This window comes from Hyposmocoma kahamanoa, unplaced genomic scaffold, assembly GCF_003589595.1.
Source record: "Hyposmocoma kahamanoa isolate Upper Pololo Valley unplaced genomic scaffold, ASM358959v1 232, whole genome shotgun sequence".
Lineage (NCBI taxonomy): Eukaryota > Metazoa > Arthropoda > Insecta > Lepidoptera > Cosmopterigidae > Hyposmocoma > Hyposmocoma kahamanoa.
Window position 1 is genome coordinate 7917996 of NW_020653750.1, and position 18582 is coordinate 7936577.

At 37.2% G+C, this 18582-nt stretch overlaps 1 protein-coding gene across 1 annotated transcript in view; it reads right to left on the minus strand.

Annotated features, from left to right (window-relative positions):
* Positions 1–440: 440 nt before the first annotated feature.
* The window catches only part of LOC113228410 (protein asunder), a 27194-nt gene continuing 9052 nt past the window's right edge, over positions 441–18582 (minus strand). The window contains exons 9-13 of the mRNA XM_026461696.1: positions 16449–16589; positions 14804–14954; positions 13209–13351; positions 9487–9635; positions 441–786 (exon numbers count right to left, since the gene is read on the minus strand). Of these exons, the coding sequence (XP_026317481.1) occupies positions 551–786; positions 9487–9635; positions 13209–13351; positions 14804–14954; positions 16449–16589 (820 nt within the window). The 3' untranslated portion in view covers positions 441–550. The remainder of the gene's footprint in view (positions 787–9486; positions 9636–13208; positions 13352–14803; positions 14955–16448; positions 16590–18582) is intronic.

Here is an 18582-nt window from a genome sequence, read left to right on the forward strand (position 1 = left end):
CTTATGCCAGGCGCACTCGAGAGTAGGAGATTGTACAATGTTTCGATGTGAGTGTATTTTCGGAATGGCTCGTGATAGGGCCTAGTGTTAGTTTGGTTCGTATTGATTTGATGAAGTTCGCATCCCGCGTGACATTCCAATAATTGTAAAGTCGGTCGGACGAGTCCGGACCATGCCTTGACAAGGCCGCGAAAGCAGCCTTCACACTCACTCCATTGCCTTATGACACAGTCTGCCCGCAGATTTTATATGCAACAAGATAATACAAAGGACGTGTTACCCGGGCGCCGGGCACACGGGCCCACAATGTAGTTTTTATTGAACAAATATAAGATATTAATTTTATAAAGTCGCATTTTTAATTAACACTATCTCACACCCACCCATCCTGTGATTAAAACAATCCAATATTATTAATATTTTAATTACAAAATAATTAAAAAGTACTCCATATTATTATCGATACATTTACATTAATATCACCTACTTGATTTACCAGTTTTTCTATTACAAAATCTGGCCTGCAACCTCAACTTCTATCTATTTTATTCTAAGCTTCCACGTCTTGGTTTAACTGCGGGTATAATGTAGCCACTCGGTTGCCTGCCGCCAAGCGCCCAGCGAAGTCCGGTCTGGACTTAGGTCTGGGAGCACCGAGTAATTGATCTAGAACATTCCTGGAAGCCCAGATGTCGCCACTGCTGCTGCTTGAAGCTCCATTTCCGGAACCAGGGGGTGAAAGGGGCGAATCTGTTGTAGCTCGGATCACTGTCGCGCGTGAGTCGCCTGTAAAAGATTGTCAGAAACAGTGACCTACCAATGGTAAGAAATGAAAATATATAATAATCATAAACAGTTTACGGGTTGATACACGTGATAATTTAGAAATTTAAATGTTTCAACTTCTATGTTTATTATCCGTAGTACTGCTAGAGCTCCTTGTGAAAAAGTTCGTCCAGGGAAGTTGCCACCTTACCTATTTCTGCCGTCAAGCCGTAATGTGAGCCCCTGTATATCCCTGACACCCGTCAAAACCGCTGCATTCCGGTTTCGAACCGTCAACTGTCAACTTATGTCTCAAGGTAACGGGCGCAGTGGCAGTGCCCCTCAGATCGTTGCGATTTAAAGCTCTGAGTGGCACCGCAACTGTTGTGGATAGGCGTATCGCTTACCACCAGGCGCATCACTTGTTCGTTCCGTCACCTAGTATCATAAAAGAACGTTCAAAGTAAAAGGTGTTCAACACAGCCTGCGGTTGATGAGTATCTCATGGTCTGCATTTCATCACAGCTCAATATAATACTTATTTAGTTAAAAAATGATAAAGAGATACTGCAAGACGTTACCATTCAATGGTAATATATATTTGAACCAACACGATTTATTTATACTCCTACACAATACAGCGCATTCATTGCATAAATTTACGCAAATAAATTGACCCACCAGTTTTTCACGTACCTACGAAGCTAATAAATCATGGTGTTACGTAGTCAACTAAGAAATATTCAGCGTCAAACGTAAATCTCGCTGGCTCGGTTTATTTGCTCCTAAATATAGAATCAAGAGAGAAAAACAATGTAGCTTGGTATAGGTCACTGTATCTTTGACGTCGTTCTCTGATAATGAGAAGTAGCAAAATATGTATGACGTGAAAGTCGCTAGTTAACAAGTGGCAAATACATAACAATTGTGTTTTTATGAATAAGTGTTCTAAGTAGGCACCAACGTTTTTGTGGAAAACATTTTGAAACCGGCATCCCGATAATTTTGAACAAATTTTCAATTCGTCAAAAAAATTAGTTCAGTTTTGAATATGTGCAGTACGAGATTTGTACTAGAGCTCCTTGTGAAAGAGTTCGTCCAGGGAAGTACTGCCACCTTACCTATTTCTGCCGCCAAGCAGTAACGGCAGCATGGGGCTGTCAACTTATGTCTCAAGGTGACGGGCGCAGTGGTAGTATCCTTCAGATCTTTGCGTTTTAAAGCTCTGAGTGGCACTGCAACTGTTATGAACAGGCGTGTCGCTTACCATCACGTACACAACTTGTTCGTTCAGTCATTTGATACTATAATAATAAAAAAGTAGTGCAACTCCCGCCTCTTCGGTTGACGCCGAACTACTGCCTACAGTTCGTTCAAAGCTTTGGGTTGTCACCATGTCACATTATTATTTTAGTTGTACCTACAGGTTGTAAACATAATTTGAAAAAAGAAAATTAGATATCGCCACAGTATTCTCGTGTTATATTGAAATATCCTTTGTCAAATACGGTACTTACATATTGATAACTTTATTCCAGGCATGCGGATTAGTATCCTGTTTATGGGATATCGGTACGTATAAAATTTACACAAACATATTTTATTATAATAATATTATATCGTAGTGTAATATATTTATAATAAAATATTAATTTATAGCGAACACGCTTCAATTCTATAGTGAAAGGCGTGTGCGACCCGCGTAAGTGCGCGTGCGCACGTACGGGTTGCTACGTTTGTATGTCAAAGTCAAAGTCAAATTTATTCCATAGGTAAAATTTTTACACTTGAAATAGTAGATTGTACAACATACGATTACATTATAGGAGGGTATAATGGGTTTTATGAACGAGTTATACACTCTGCTCTTCACTTCGATTGCAAGGAAACTAAACAGCAATAATATTAGGGGTTAAAGTATGAAATTGCCGTTTTATTGCAATAGGTTCTTTGAATTTTCATAGAATCTTCATGGTTTGAGGTTTTCGAATGAAACTTTTTTCAAATGGTTTCTGTGATTTTTTTTTTTAAATTTGAAACATTTGAATATCGACTTTCAATTGTTTTTGTTATTCAATTTAGACAAGAAAGATGGATACTGCGAAAATTCGAGTGATTTTTGAATACGAGTTCCGACGCGGAACTAACGCGGCAGAAACAGCCCGCAATATCAATGCTGCGTTTGGAGAGGGGTCTACTAATGAACGCACCGTGCGATTTTGGTTTAAACGCTTTCGTGATGGAAATTTCGACTTATAGAACGAGCCACGAGGAAGACCGCCCACACAGGTGAATAACGATGAATTAAGAGAGATAGTGGAAGCCGATCCTAGTCAAACTACCCAGGAATTAGCGGCATGGTTTAACGTTACCTTACCCACAATATTGACTCACTTGCGTCAAATCAATAAAATAAAAAAATACGAAAAATGGGTGCCTCATGATTTGACTGATCTGCAGAAAGAAACGCGTGTTGAAACTTGTGTCGCCTTGTTGAACCGGTACAGAAATGAAGGAATATTGGATCGAATTGTAACATGTGATGAAAAGTGGATTCTTTATGATAACCGGAAAAGAAAAATGCAATGGCTGACCCCAGGTCAAATGCCACAACAGTGTCCTAAAGCAAAACTTACCAATAAAAAGGTAATGGTAACTGTTTGGTGGTCTCAGCATGGTGTTATTCACTATAGTTTTCTCCGATCTGGTCAAGCAAGAACGGCAGATGTCTATTGTGCCGAACACCTAACCATGTTGACAAAACTAGCAGTAAAACAGCCCCGACTCATGAATCGATCTTCACCATTATTGCTCCACGACAACGCGAGACCTCACACAGCACGAGAAACCATTTTGACCCTTCAGGAACTGCAGTTAGAAACCATTCGTCATCCTCCGTATTCACCAGACCTTGCTCCAACGGACTACCATTTTTTTCGTGATTTGGACAATTATCTACGTGACAAGAAGTTTTCTTCCCAGGAGGCAGTACAAAATGCTTTCACACAGTTTGTGCAGTCTAGATCGTCAGAGTTCTATCGCAAAGGCATTAATAACCTTCCCATTAGATGGCAGCAATGTATAGATAATAATGGCAACTATTTTGATTAAATAAATTTGTTAAAAATTTAAAAAATAAACAATTTAGATTTTCAGTACAAATCGGCAATTTCATACTTTAACCCCTATTACAAATAAACGATTATTTAATTAAAATTACAACAAATAGACATATTTAATGTGATGGTTTTTTATTTTATGCACTAGATCTCAGATCTCAGATCACTCTACATCCAGCATAAATACGAACTTTAAGAGCATGAGAAGTGAAAATGCCATTTTTTAAGCTACTGCTCGTACACTGAGCTGACTGCTCTGAGAAAAACGAGCAAGAAACTCTTAGGGATTGCTCTTTTCAAATAAACTTAAATTCTATGGAATACACTGAGTCATTTTATGTGGAATCTTGACTCTGTCGTCTTTCCATAGATCTTTATCTAACATGTAGTATTCAATTTATGACTTTTCTTTAAAATACTTTTGATGTAAGATATAAACTAGGAAATGATAATCTCAATATACGCTCTTATTGTAAAAACGTAAACGTTTCCCCATAAAAGAAACGTTTATCTTAGTTAAACGAAATTGTGGTCCCATGAGTTTAGACTTGGCTGTAAGATTTATATTCTCTAAACTCTCTTTCTTATTAAAATTATGTATATTTTTACGGGCATATAAAACGTTTGAGTAAATATACTGTGATGCCACAGTCATGATACACTCTCCTTAAACTTTTCTCTGAGAGAATTCTAAGAACCTAAACGATACACAGAACGAATCGTTCGTTTTTGCAACGCAAATATAGTTTGTATATCAGCCGCTTTACCCCACATGAAAATCCCGTAGGACATGGAACTATGGAAATACTCTTAACTAAAGTAAACTAGTCTAGAAGTACTAACATTGGCAAGCCCACTTTTTCTGCGGACCGCATATGTAGCGGATCTACGGTATGGAGTTTTCTTTACAGTTGCAATGCCACTCGGAATTTTAAATTGCAAAGATCTGAGAGGTACTGTCACTGCGCTCGTCTGACCCTGAGACGTAAGTTTGCAAATCTCAAGTGCCTGTAATTTCACCAGCACCCTTCTCTTTAAAACAGGAACTTAGTAACGCACACATTACTGCTTGGCAATAAGAAATAGGTAAGGTGGCAGTACTTCCCTGAACGAACGCTTTCACAAGGAGCTTTACTGCTACTAAAATGCTTATACTATGTTAATACAGTGCTATGTACCTCTAACGTTGCACGAGCTTTACTAGCATTGAAGCTATTTATCTGTTATGTGTTATAGCCCTGTCGTACTTCGCTTTTTAAACAGTCGTTTATTAACGTTATCCCCAAAGACACGAGAAGGACACAAATCCGGATTTCGCAACCTGTGAACGTTTTTTCTCTTAAAAGAATTTGCAAGTCATTTACATGTTAAATTGACAACAGTACAATGCAAACAAAATACAGTTCTAACACACCAAACTACAACAAAGTCCATACAGAACGTGTAAGGTATGTTGTTTATACATATATTTAAAAGTTTAGAGCAGCGGACAATAATGTACTTTCATATTTATTATAAAGAGTGCCACGCTCCATAAATGATAAACTTTGTGGGTTGTTTTTTTAAAGTACCTAATGAAAACATTTACGAGCATGTTTGAGAAAATACAATTTACGAAAAAAAGACGCTTGGCCACAAACTCATTTGATGATATTAAACGTTTGTCTGGTAAACTATTCATTCTAGCTTTGAATAGATCTAAATTACAGCTTCGGTTGTTTTAAACTTAAGTCAGTGACATAAAAAGTTAATGCCTCTGCCTAATTTCGGTGGGAAATTTTATTATATTATTATGTATTGCCGTGTATTATCTTTAAATAATACTTCAGCTTAATACACTCGGAATATGAAATAATACTTTAAAGTAACATTGACACCCAAGCTTGGAAATAAGAAAATAATACTGGAACTATTTCTTGCAAAAAAGTATTAAGAAAATGAGTAATGTTAAAAAGTGAGATAACAGTTTAACAAAATAATGAAACGCAACGTAACGACTCTTACGACATGTATGCATGCATGCATTAGAGGCGAGTGTATTTACGAATAAAGAACAGTGGCGAAATCATTATTAAAAGAATTATTTAGCGTCTTCAAATGTCATAATTACAAGTTTGAATAAAATAAGTTCAATATGTTTTTCAAATTATTCCTACTAAAGGCTCACATAAGTCTGGAAATAAAAACATATTTAAAAGAAACTCAAATTACTAATTAGTATGTAACTCGACTGGACGACAACTGTCAGTTTCTTAACGTTCCTTAAAAAGATTTTCAGTACTTACTTATAGACAGGTCCACATTAGTTCACGTAATATCAAATGTATCGATTCGATCGATTTGCAATAAAAGATTAACTATTTTATTACCAAAAATAAAGTAGATAATTCCTTTTCGACACATGCCACACGAGAAAGTGGCAAAACTGACAAAAAAGCTCCCGGTAACACGGATAGACAACACGTTTCACAAAAAAAAAATAGTGTCCGAGTTACGAGTATGTATTAACTCAGATTTGTTTTGCTTGTGACCATCCATTTTATATGTATCAAATAATTTCCTCTGAACTTTCATCACGTCATGAACTCACAGGACCATTCAGCTTCTATGAACTCTGTTTAAGGCTTCTGTAGTTAATTTTGATACAATAATAAACCGAATATATTTTATTCAAATATGTAAAACATAACCTTCATTAATTCAAACTGGAATATCTTTAATTCCAGACTTCTCAGAATAGTAATGTGAGAATAGTAAACCCAAAAACAAAATATGGTTATTGAGTTTACTGTTCTGAGAAGTCTGAATACAAGACATTCCTTTAGTTTGAATTTTTGCATGTCTCTACATTTTCACATACGTCCGTCCCAAAAGTATCGAACATTTTTTTTGGGAGTGTTGCCGAACGGCGGGAAGCGCTCCGCTTGGCAACAGAAAGTGGTGGGGGGATCTAGCCGATACAGCGCGACCGGTCCCAGTTGGCTCCGAGCACCTGGAGCGGCAGGACGTGCGTTCGCGTAGAGCTCTAAACGACACCTCGTCGAAGTTTTTAAAAGTAGCGCGATGACGGATCCGTTAGAACAGAGGTACGCAGTGAAATTTTGTGTTCTACTCGGCAAAAATACTGTGGAAACCAACGAGATGATTAAACAGGCCTTCAAGGACAAAGCCTTGTCCGAATCCTCGGTCAGGAAGTGGCACAAGATGTTCCGTGACGGAAGGGAAGAGGTGACCGACGAAGCCCGCTGGTCCCGCAGCCTCCCCTACAGTCCTGACGTCGCCCCGGCAGACTTCTTCTTGTTTCCCAGCATCAAGTCGAAGCTCAAAGGCAAGCATTGGGGCACAATTAAGGACATCCAAGAAGCTACGACGAGGGCGCTGAAGGACCTACCCGTTGACGTCTTCCAGGGGGCCTTCCGGGCATGGAAAACTCGCCTACAAAAGTGCATCGATGCTGAAGGGTGTTATTTTGAAGAGTACTAATGTATGGTACCGATAAGTTCAATAAAAGTATTTTTCCTGAAAAATGTCCGATACTTTTGGGACGGACCAGATATTTGATTGAAAATAGATGAACTCTTATATTTTCACATGTCTTTCATAAACAGACGCATGCAAAATATTGCAACAAAAATTTATATGGGAGATCGCCATTGTTCTTTGTTACATTCTGTAACACAATTCATTCACTATAAATAACCTAAATAAATTGGGGAAAGATAGAAGTACCGTTTGGGCGTTTCAGTGTGCGCAAAATTGAATGGAAAACGCATGCAGACATGATAAAATTTATTGCATTTTTTTACAACCGTCGGTATCGAAAAGGTTTAACAGTACCCCGTAAATTGTATCATGAAATGATTCTAAAATTTTACAATAAACACAGGCAGTTTCGTAAAATTTTTTGACCAACGAAGAGTGATTTGCGGTTTCCCTGACCCGTTCAGATAACTCTTTTATTACTGTGTTATATTTATAGAATATCATACGTATGTTATAGTTAACTGCTAAGAGTTACAACACTCTGATAAGCCTGTCGAGTTCGACAACCAAACCTATTTTCGCGATTGTTACACGTAGGAAATGAGTGGCCATGGAACCTGTAAAGGATCTTAACCCGCGACTATGGGACTTGTAAAGGGGTCGAAACGGTGGTTTGTTTGAAAAACCAAATTTGCGCGATTTAGATCCGAAAAAATTGTTTCATTTCCTATAAGATAAGCCTATTAATTTTAAGAGTTAGGGACAAATTTCTTTCAATTGTACAACGTACTGACAACGAGTCTCCTCGTTTCGTGGCCTCACGCACTCCGCTGCGTGTTGCGGGACAGTGTGATAATCGCCTTAATATCTGGGTGTTACAAATGTCTATGTTACGACGAGTCTAATAGGGAATTAGACAACTTTCAGACAGTATTTAAAAGTAACCGAAATGGATGTACTTTACAGTCAAGTCAAATATTATTTTTTATTTGAATTAAGCTTTACAAGACGCTAAAAGTATGTTTAAATGTAATTAAAAATAAATTACCGCGCAAACGGTACTAAGTTGTCAACTCAAATTGCGTGACGTCATTTGTAGATAAACTAACTAGAGAACTTTACGTATTGATTGGCTACTGTGCTCAATACAGTTTTAGTTAGAGTGATTAAAGCGCCGCGCAAACGTGTGTTGACGTGAGATACATGGTAACATGCGGATGTATGACGTCACGTGGTGTGTTTGGTGTTTGCGATCAAAAATAAATATCAATTTCCTGATTTAATTTACGATTTAAAAATACAAATCATTATTATAGAAACATACTTATTTTTTGAGTATTGGCCGATAACCTACTGCAGTCTTAGGGCGCTTCCTCGCCGAGAACATTCGCCTGCAATGTAACACGCAAGATTCGTATGCGAGCATTACATTACAAACTACCTCCCTCACCGGCGAGCATTCGCCTGTGACCATTCGTTTTTGAGTATTATATTACAAACTACTTCCTTCACTGGCAAGCATTCGCCTGTAATGTAACATGCAAGATGCGATTAAGCTGCGATTTCACCAGAGATGTGCGAGGTAGTAAGGCGTGCGTGGGAGTGCCTCTGAGAGCCAGGACTGCCCGCGAGAGTCAGGAATGCCCGCGAGTGCCTGTGAGTGTCTTTGAGTGCCTTGGAGTCAAATGCACTCAAAGGCACTCGCGGGCACCTAACTTAAGTAAAGACTTGATAACATTTCCACTATGTGGTGGAGTTGTTACTCCTTACGTCCTTACAATCTGAACGGATTGTTACATTACAGGCGAATGCTCTCGGTGAGAAAGCTACCGAATGTTACAAGTGTTGCGCAGCGAATGCTCGGCTCGCCTCCCTCACCGCGTGTAATGTTCGCTTTTGAACGTTACATTACAAGAGCATATTCGCGGTGACGGAGCGCCCTGAATGTTTGTTTTGAGTATCTACAGTCGACGCCCTAAGATGCCTGACCTCCTAACCGACCCTTTCCTCCTGAGCTATGTGAGTGTGAGGATCAGTCTAGAGGATCGGGTATTTTAGGGCATCGACTGTACTGTGGTGTAAGAACCTTGCAAGTGTTGTAGCAATCAAGGATACTGACCATCGCTGGAGTGGTTGTGAGACCGGCACTCGAGCACCGTGCGCAGCAGCACACGATGTGCTGGCGAGGCAGAGTGCGCGCGCACCAGCGCCTCCAGCTCGCTCCACACCTGCCGCCACTGCTCTTCGCGTCGCCCTGTTGACTTGCCACTGCGGACACCAAGTTCGTTAATGCTCATATATTAATAAATAGCTCTCAAATCCGGCGTTAAATGCATATCGGCTGAATATGTATTCAGATCTTGAGACTCAAGCTCTCTTGCGTTAATAGATTATACTCAGATGATACCCGACTCAGTGACCATGAACCCATACGGAACAAGCCGCAGCTAAGTGCTGACTAACATTTATTTAACATGTGGAAATATTCACTTATGCAGAGTGGTCCATTTGCAGTGATACAAAAATTTTCTTTAGATAGATCACATCGTAATGACACATTTAAAATGAACAATAGTTCCGCGAAAATCAATAGTTTGGAAGTTGACTTTATTGAAAATTGTATACTCTTTAAAACCGCTTTAGTTTGAAACCTATTCCATTAAATCGATTGAAATTTGGTATGGAAGTGTGGTCACGCAGCTAGCACGGATAGAAAAATGTTTGCGTTTGTTCTTAGGTTGCCGGTTTTTTAGACTTTTTGGTGATTTCCTACTTGCTTACGAATAAAATGCTCAATTTGCTAAAAATCCCGTAAAGTGATATTTTTCTAGAAAAATCTTACAGTCATTTAGAGATTTTGAGTCTGTTCTCTGCTTTTAAAACTAAGAAATGATTCAATAATTAACACAAAGATCGAACACTAAGAAAAATTCCTTCGATCCGGCGGGATACAATCCAGCGCCTTCAGTATATCGAGGCAGATCATATCCAGCCGGATCGAAAGAATTTTTCTTAGTGTTCGATCTCTGTATTAATAATTATAACTAGTGGAGTAATTTCACAAAAAAATATTGAATATCATCATGGTACTAAATATAATAAATGTATAAATAAATATATTCAATAAATAATATTAGGAGTTAGGTCAGGGTAGATGGATGATTTATTTCAACGAAATGCATGAAATTAATTTGTCTTTTTTATTCAACCTGTAATGATGTCAAACGTATGGTACAATATAATTAAAGAAACCGACGACGTGTAAATTTCGACTTGCGAGTCTTAGGGTCGTATTCCAGAACTCTACTCAAAACTCAAGTCAGGACTTGAGTATTGCAGTAAGCACTGAAAATCATACTCAAGTCCTTGCCATTAGGGTCGTATTTCCAGTGCTTGAAATCATACTCAAGTCTGCTCAAATCCTGACTTGAGCATTGAGTAGAGGTCTGGAATACGACCCTTAAACTGCTTTAACTATGACCGTATTGGATATCAAGTCGAATAACATATTCACAGAGTTGTTTTTGACGTAGACAATATGTTTTGCATATTTAAAATTTGTTCCGGCTAGCTAATTTGGAGTCTTGCCTCTAAATCTAGATAGAAAAGTGCAAATTGGAATTTTAGGGGCTTTAGATTTTTAGGACTATTTGTAGTTTCATAATCATCACCAGTCTGTGAGACTGCACCCCTCATGGAAGAATGGCATAAGTGAAGTTACGTCAAAAATGTTTTTTGCTCCATTAGATATAGAAAAATATAACTCACATCCTCTCCAATTCTTGTAATGACTATACTAATGTCAATAGACTGAATAATAATGTCAATAGAGTTCAGGAGCAGTAGTTCGTCCAGGCACATGGGACTTGTCAACTTATGTTTCAGGGTGTTAGGTGCAGTGGCAGTGCTCCTCAGATCATTGCGGTTTAAAGCTCTGAGTGGCACTACAATTGTTATGGACAGGCATAAGCTTGCCATCAGGCACCCGACTTGTTCGTCCCGTCACTTGATGTTATTAAAAAAAAAATATCAATATATTTCTTATCGCCTCCAAACCGCTCGCTTCAATGTGTGCTTGTCTGTCCTGCATGCGCGCATCCAAGTAAAATAATAATAAGAGAAAAACATTGCAGAAATAGCAAATATTCTTTAGAATACATATTGCTCTCTGGTGATTCACCTTAACAAAACTCTTAAATTTAAATTGCCCGTGCAAAATGCGCGCGGTCAATCAAGTTTTTGTGCGGGGCACCAAAATTTTTATTCACATAACTAAAATATATTTTTTTGCTATTGTCGTATAGCATGTTGTTTATCTGTTCTGGTTTAAACTCGCATCCTGGAAATCTTCGATCACATTTCGAGACGGAATATTGACTGCATAGAACGTCTTGTAGACGGCACTAAATAGCGTGGAAGGTCACCCATGCGATGGATCGATCAACTGTAATGGGGCCATTTTGTATGAGTGCGCCAGGGAGTCCACCAACAGACAGATATGGCGAGATGTGGTGAGGTGAGTCACATCAATCATAAACATACTCCGTGATTATTACGACCGTTCTGTCAAGAGTACTACGAAAGAAGACAACATGATCGATCTCTATTTAATTCTAAGTTACTCAATTCTTAGCGCCTTAAAACTGATTAAGTTATTGAAAACGACATTATTTTGTCGGACCCAAATCGCGTATATTTGATTTTTCAAACAAACCAACGGTTTGGGTCTTTTCAACGTCGCATGGACATACACATAGAACACCACAAATTACATTCAAAACATCGAGTATATAACCAGAAATAGAGACGAAATGTCATTTAATTTGTTTGAAATCTATTCTGCCATATCATTACTGTGACAACTGCACTCCGATTGGCTAGCCCGAGTTCGAAACAATTGACGGGTGTCGTCAATTGTTTCACTTCAAATCGATCAGTTAACTTGAGCTTTGCTATAATGGACGAAAATTGCAAAATCACATGTTTAATAACCGATGAAATGTGATTCCGTTTGTTTTGTAACTAGATGTTTTGCTGTTTTTCCCACACCACCGAATAGAACAGCACGGCATTGTTAGAGATATTATCTTTATTACAATAAATACAGAATATTTTTGGAATATACGGAGACGTACACACAGGTCAGTAGTTGGCCTGTCTATATTATATATTTATAAGAGCTGTATCGCTAATATGTTACCAGGAATATATGGCCCTTATTACGTCTCTATTTCTGGTTATATACTCGATGACTCAAAATCACGAGCGAAATAAATGTAGGCCATACAAATATTTCTCCCGGCCCGGGAATCGGATCCGGGACCTCTGCGTGGCAGACATGATTTTATTTATAATATTATTAAGTGGTTGACCGTAGTCGGGACCATATCCAAAATACGATCACGAGGTTACACCAGAGTACATAATTGTAGTATACAAATATGGTAAAAAGCTGCAATAAATCTTAAACTTTGTTTAGATAAAATACGAAAAGAGACGGTATTGCAAAGAATAGCAAAAGCTAGAAAGTCGTTATATGCGAAACAACACGTAGGAATTTCTCAGATTGAATTTTAAGGAATGATACAAGATCCCCGAAGACTAAATCAGTGCAAAACATTAAAAAAAAACCATTCTGCTGTCTTTAGATAATAACCTCTGACGTAAAAAGATGGATGGTTTATTCCCGATAAAGTTTCGCTTTCTCTACTCGTCGCTGTAGTTCAAAATTGTAGTATTCTGCGATACTGCATTATTGTTTTGTATTGGTAAGGAAAAACATTGTAATAACACCATTATTGGAAAACGTTCACAAAACCTGAAAAGAGTTTAGAAACTTACCGAATATTAGAAGGCAGTTGAGAGGCTGGGAATTCGTGTCGAGTCTCCATGCCTAGTAATGATATTAAGACACCACGACAAGCGTCGACTTCGTCGTCGGTCAACGACTCTTGAACCACCAGTCGTGTTAAAGGCTCCATTACCTAAAATACGGACATTAAACATTTAGCAAAAAAGTTTACGGACAAACAATGACACGTATAATTTGTGATTTTATAGTAAAACTAGATTTGGTATAATTTAAATATGACCAATTTATCTATATCATATTCTTAACCAGCGTCCGTTTGCCAAACGGGGGCTGCGCAGACGCTGGTTCGAGTTCAGTCAGATCGAAGGATATTTTTGATTGTTAAATTTTTAACAGACTAAAAAAAGGAGGAGGTTCTCAATTCGACTGATTTTTTTGTGTATGTTACGCAATAACTCGGCATTTGTGAATAGATTTTGAAGTTGGAAAGAGGGTACCTCAGTGTTGGGCCCATTTAAATTTGAAGAAAATATTCCATCTCTAAGGGTGGCAAACTAGGGCGTGAATTCGGATTCGCGCACTTTCCGATTTCAATAAAACTTGGCAAATAGATGTAATTAAACGAACTTTTGAGGTCGATTTTTTTAGTACTCCGTACTGAGATATACTAATCTATTATAAGTAAATAATTGGAGATTGTGAGGCAAGTCCGTAAGCAAGGCAAGTTTGTGAAGTTCAAAAGCTGAACTCGACGCTAAACATGACAAAATAAGGGAATATTAACTATAAATACATTGGCGGCGGCGTTCGCCGCGATGATTAGCTAGTCATCTTCGAGTGCATCAGCGCCAACCCAACTAGGAGTCAAAGTGGTCGCCATGATCGAATATGGTGATATAGATATAACATATCTATCTAGATACAGATAGATAGATAATGTCAATAATAATAAGAAACTAGTAAAACATGATATTCAACAAAATAAACGTTGTTATTAATAAATATTTAAAAAAAATTGTGTGGTAGAGTCACTTACCACTACTTTTCAGCCTGCCTTTACAAACAGGTTTGAATTTCGAGCCTGTTTCGCAAACTTAGTCAATTACAGATTCCTTTACTACTTAATACTAATAAGTTTAAAAATTAAAGAAAACCATTTTATGCTAAATTAGTGGGAACCTTCATAAGTCTCTCGCAGGTGATAAAAGCCGAGAACACCCAATACCACATTATTATTATTATTAGTAATAATAATATTATTATTAACAAACACATACAAAAATTATGGTCTGCTTACTCGATCTGTAACTAAGTTTATAGAGCGGTGGTTAAATGAATTTTTCTTTGGGTTCGATCTTTGTATTAATAATTATAATAAACTAGTGGAGTAATTACACAAAAAATAATTTAATATCATGGTTGTAAAACATCATGATATTCAATAAAATTAATAATTATAAATACATAACATTTAATTTCGGGCACGCTGACCAGATCTCCAAATGACACTCCTACAATACTACAACTAGAATTAAGATAACAATAGTCTTCATTCGTGTTGTCTGATCATAGACGCGATTTAATACAATTGTGAAATATTTTTTTTTAAATATGGTCAACTTACAGATCCCAAGTTGAATATGAGTGTGGAAGAAATAGTGAGTGGCCAGTAATTGGTGTGCCGTTGTAAACGCGCCCGCGCCCGCCCGTTTGAGCCCGCGCCGCGCAAAGGGTATAGTCGATTCTGCTGCATTAGAGCGCCGAACTCTTTAATTCTGGGCGGAAAAAAATCGCAATGTAATATAGCGTATTTTTTTTAATTGAATATAAGGTACGGACTAAAAAGTCGTTGAAAAACCAAATACAAAGACACGACAACAAGCACATAGAAAAATTCGTGAGGTCCGCTGGTTCATTTCGTGGCTCAGTTAGTGTAGCGTCTGCCACGGTATGCTAGAAGACGTCGTTTCGAATCCGGCCGGATCGAAGGAATTTTTCTGAGTGTTCGATCTTTGAATTAATAGTTATAAAAATAAGATAGTTAAAATGAACTATTTTTGCAACTATAGTTCAGAATACGGTAGATCGAATTTATATTAGCTATAACTGTTTGTTGACTACTGCTATCTCTGTCAGCTGTGACCTTGGCACCTGTAAAGAGTCTTGTAAACGTTGGTTTGTTTAACAGAATAAAAAAAAACATAACTACCTGATTTAGTTCGGAAAAAATTGTTTCATTTTGAATGATAAACTACTATTAACAAAAATATATAAGGAACAGGTGCACAGAGACAGACGCTTACAACAATATTCCTAGCATGTTCCGCACCATTAGAATGAAAGTGACCCAACAAAAAATTCCAACTTTTAGGGAATTCGCAAAGTAGAGATTTGAAGTTGTGACCTTTTAACATTATTTAATTTATTACTCTTGAAATAATAAAGGTAAATGGAAATGTAATGGTCTTGTTAGTCCTGGAAAATAATGATAATACATTCAGTTTTATAACATCAAAAATTGTTTCTGATTATTTTAATACTTAACAATTTAAAAAACTGGTCGCTAAAAGGTCTATTTTTTAGTGAAACATTTTGTTGTCTTTTGTGCTAATAAGAAATGTCTCCAGCTAAGCAAGATGTTATGGCGTTAACAAAATTAAGTTTTAATTATAAAAGAATAAAGTCCTTAAGTAATAAAGTACGTCCGTCACGTTTTCGCCAATGGTGGTTGTCTTTGCAGATTCTTCATAATCATTCAAGCCTAAATGAGTCGTTTACGTACCGACGCGGGAATAGAATTTCAAACACATGAACGAGACCCCACATCGTCGCCTTAGAGTGAAAACCTCGCATACCCGTTTTCACATAGTTCGTTTTTACTGATCTTTGTTGAAGAAAAGTTTATAATTATAAACTTCTTGCTCAAATATATTACTGAAGTAATATAGTATCTGAAAGAGGTATAATTTAACTAATTAATATGGTAACTACAAACATTATTGCATTTACTATATTTTACATCACATTTTTATCTTCGTCCTGAAAAATTACATAGAAATCATATACGAGGTCACTCTAAGGCGACAATATAGTGAGTCTGTGCCATTTTAGATTTAATGCGTCAGTTCCAAATTAACTTATAAACAATGATTTTTACAGTAGTTTTACGTGTGTTTTGTTAGTTTTTTTTAATTAAGTCACTTTAATCGTAAAGGCGCGTGTGTTGGTGTGGTCAAACCTACAAAAAACGTTCTAGAGGGAAATTTTACCTATAATCAGTGACTCTTCCACCTGCTCCTTCAGATAGTGCCGGGGGATCGTCGTAAGGAGTGCGACCTCCGAGAGCACCTATCCACAACTCTCCACCTTGCGCTGCCAGAACATGAGATGCCGATCTGCCGCCGCCTTTCCTGTACATTTTTTTATAATATCAAGCGACGGTACACTACACGCCTGTCCATAACATGATCAGTGCCATTCAGAGCTTTAAGTTAAAAATATGAGGGGCACTGCCACTGCGCCGGTCACTCTGTGACATAAGGCCCATTTAGATGGAGAGTTTATCGCACGCTTCGTGACGAAAAATCGTACGTGATTAATAATCGCCATAAGATTATCATATCGTAATTTTTACATTCAGGTAAGAACTAAAATCTCGTCTACGATTATGTCATCACGCAATTAAGTCCATTGCACTGTATAGAAATATACATTTATCATAATTTTTTTTAAATTTTATAACATTTATTAACCCAAAATTTTTTTTCGCTCTTGTTTCATTAATTCTAGTCTTAGCAAAGCAGTGATAATCAAAACACCCTCGCGCACTGCACTCATGGTAGCGACTGGCTGGCACATATGATTTTTGCTTTCAAGTTCTGTTTACATGGAGACGTTCAATATTCGCGAGGCGAGGCGATTATCGCTCACATGGAAGGGCGAATGATAATCGTGAATGTTTAGACGAGAAAAGTTTTTGTATACTTTCGATAATCGTATCTTCGAGACGAGAAAATCTCTGCATCTAAATGGGCCTATAAGTTGACAAGTCCCATGTGCCTGTAATTTCACCAGCAATCTTACCCTTCAAAACAGGAACACAGTAATGCTGACATTACTGCTTGGCGGCAGAAATAGGTAAGGTGGCAGTACTTCCCTGGACGAACTCTCTCACAAGGAGCTCTATTGTTGTTGATATACTCCTCGACCACAAAAAACGCCATCGTCTTCGGTATACATACATCCACAACGTGGACAACTGTGTCAGTTATGGATTACACACTCCAGTGAATCACAGACTTGACTTAAATCAAATTATGATTTTCATAATTTTTAGACCATTTTAAAAATGCAAATTTATCTGAAAATAACAGACATTACCATAGAGTGCGCTATTATTATTGAAGTGAGGTCTTTAAAGTTGCTCAGTGGCAGTAAAAACAAAACTTTTGATTCGTTTTCTGTAAATTTTACAACCGTAAGATAATGACACTCTGCCCTACTAATTGTAACACTTACTAAATATAAATAGAAAAATAAAAATATGTTTTTCTCCGAATCAATATTTTCTAAGTGCTGCATTTACAATAATCAGGGCAGCACTGTTTCACCGAAGGTGCGTTGTTTTCTGCAATACATCCAAGATGCATTACGCATTAGTTACTTACGCGATACCCCTACCGATCTTCTAGTTGCTTTTTTTACGAGTTTCAGATTTTCAGAATTAGTATTTGGAGATTGTAATTTTACACCACCTTATTAGTAAAACTAATTTTATCATGCTTTGTACACTGTTTTTGAAATGTGGTCTAGTTTATTAATGTATCAAACTGTATCTGTTACCATGTGATGAATTAGTGTTGTTAAAAAACCGTTTTTATTCTGAGATGAAAAAAAAAAACAATGAAAAAAACATGAGAAGAAACCGTATTTTTTTCTGGAGTACGTTTTTTCTCTAACAGTATGAAAATAAAAATATGACAATAGAATTTTTTTTACTACATTTCCTCTTTTGTTGTTAATATTATTCTTCATAGATAAATTGCTGAAAATAAATGGGCAACACTCATAGTGTTGTCAATTTGTGGCGAATTCCCCAAATTGCTGGGAATTTCAACTCGATTGGGATTTTGTGGGATTGACGCTATGTGGGGAAAATGCGGGGATTCTAACATTTAACCTTTTTTTCTATCGATTGCTGTTGCATTGCTACTTTGATGATTACTGATAAAAACACTATTTATTTGTTTATCTAAGAGCCATATCGATGTTTTTTTCCACATCGCACATATCCCTTATACCAAAATTTACGTAGAATTATTAGCAAGCCGCTTATATAAAGTTATTCGGTAGGATTTGAATGAAGGAAATGAAAACACTGAAAATTTTGATGACATTACAAGT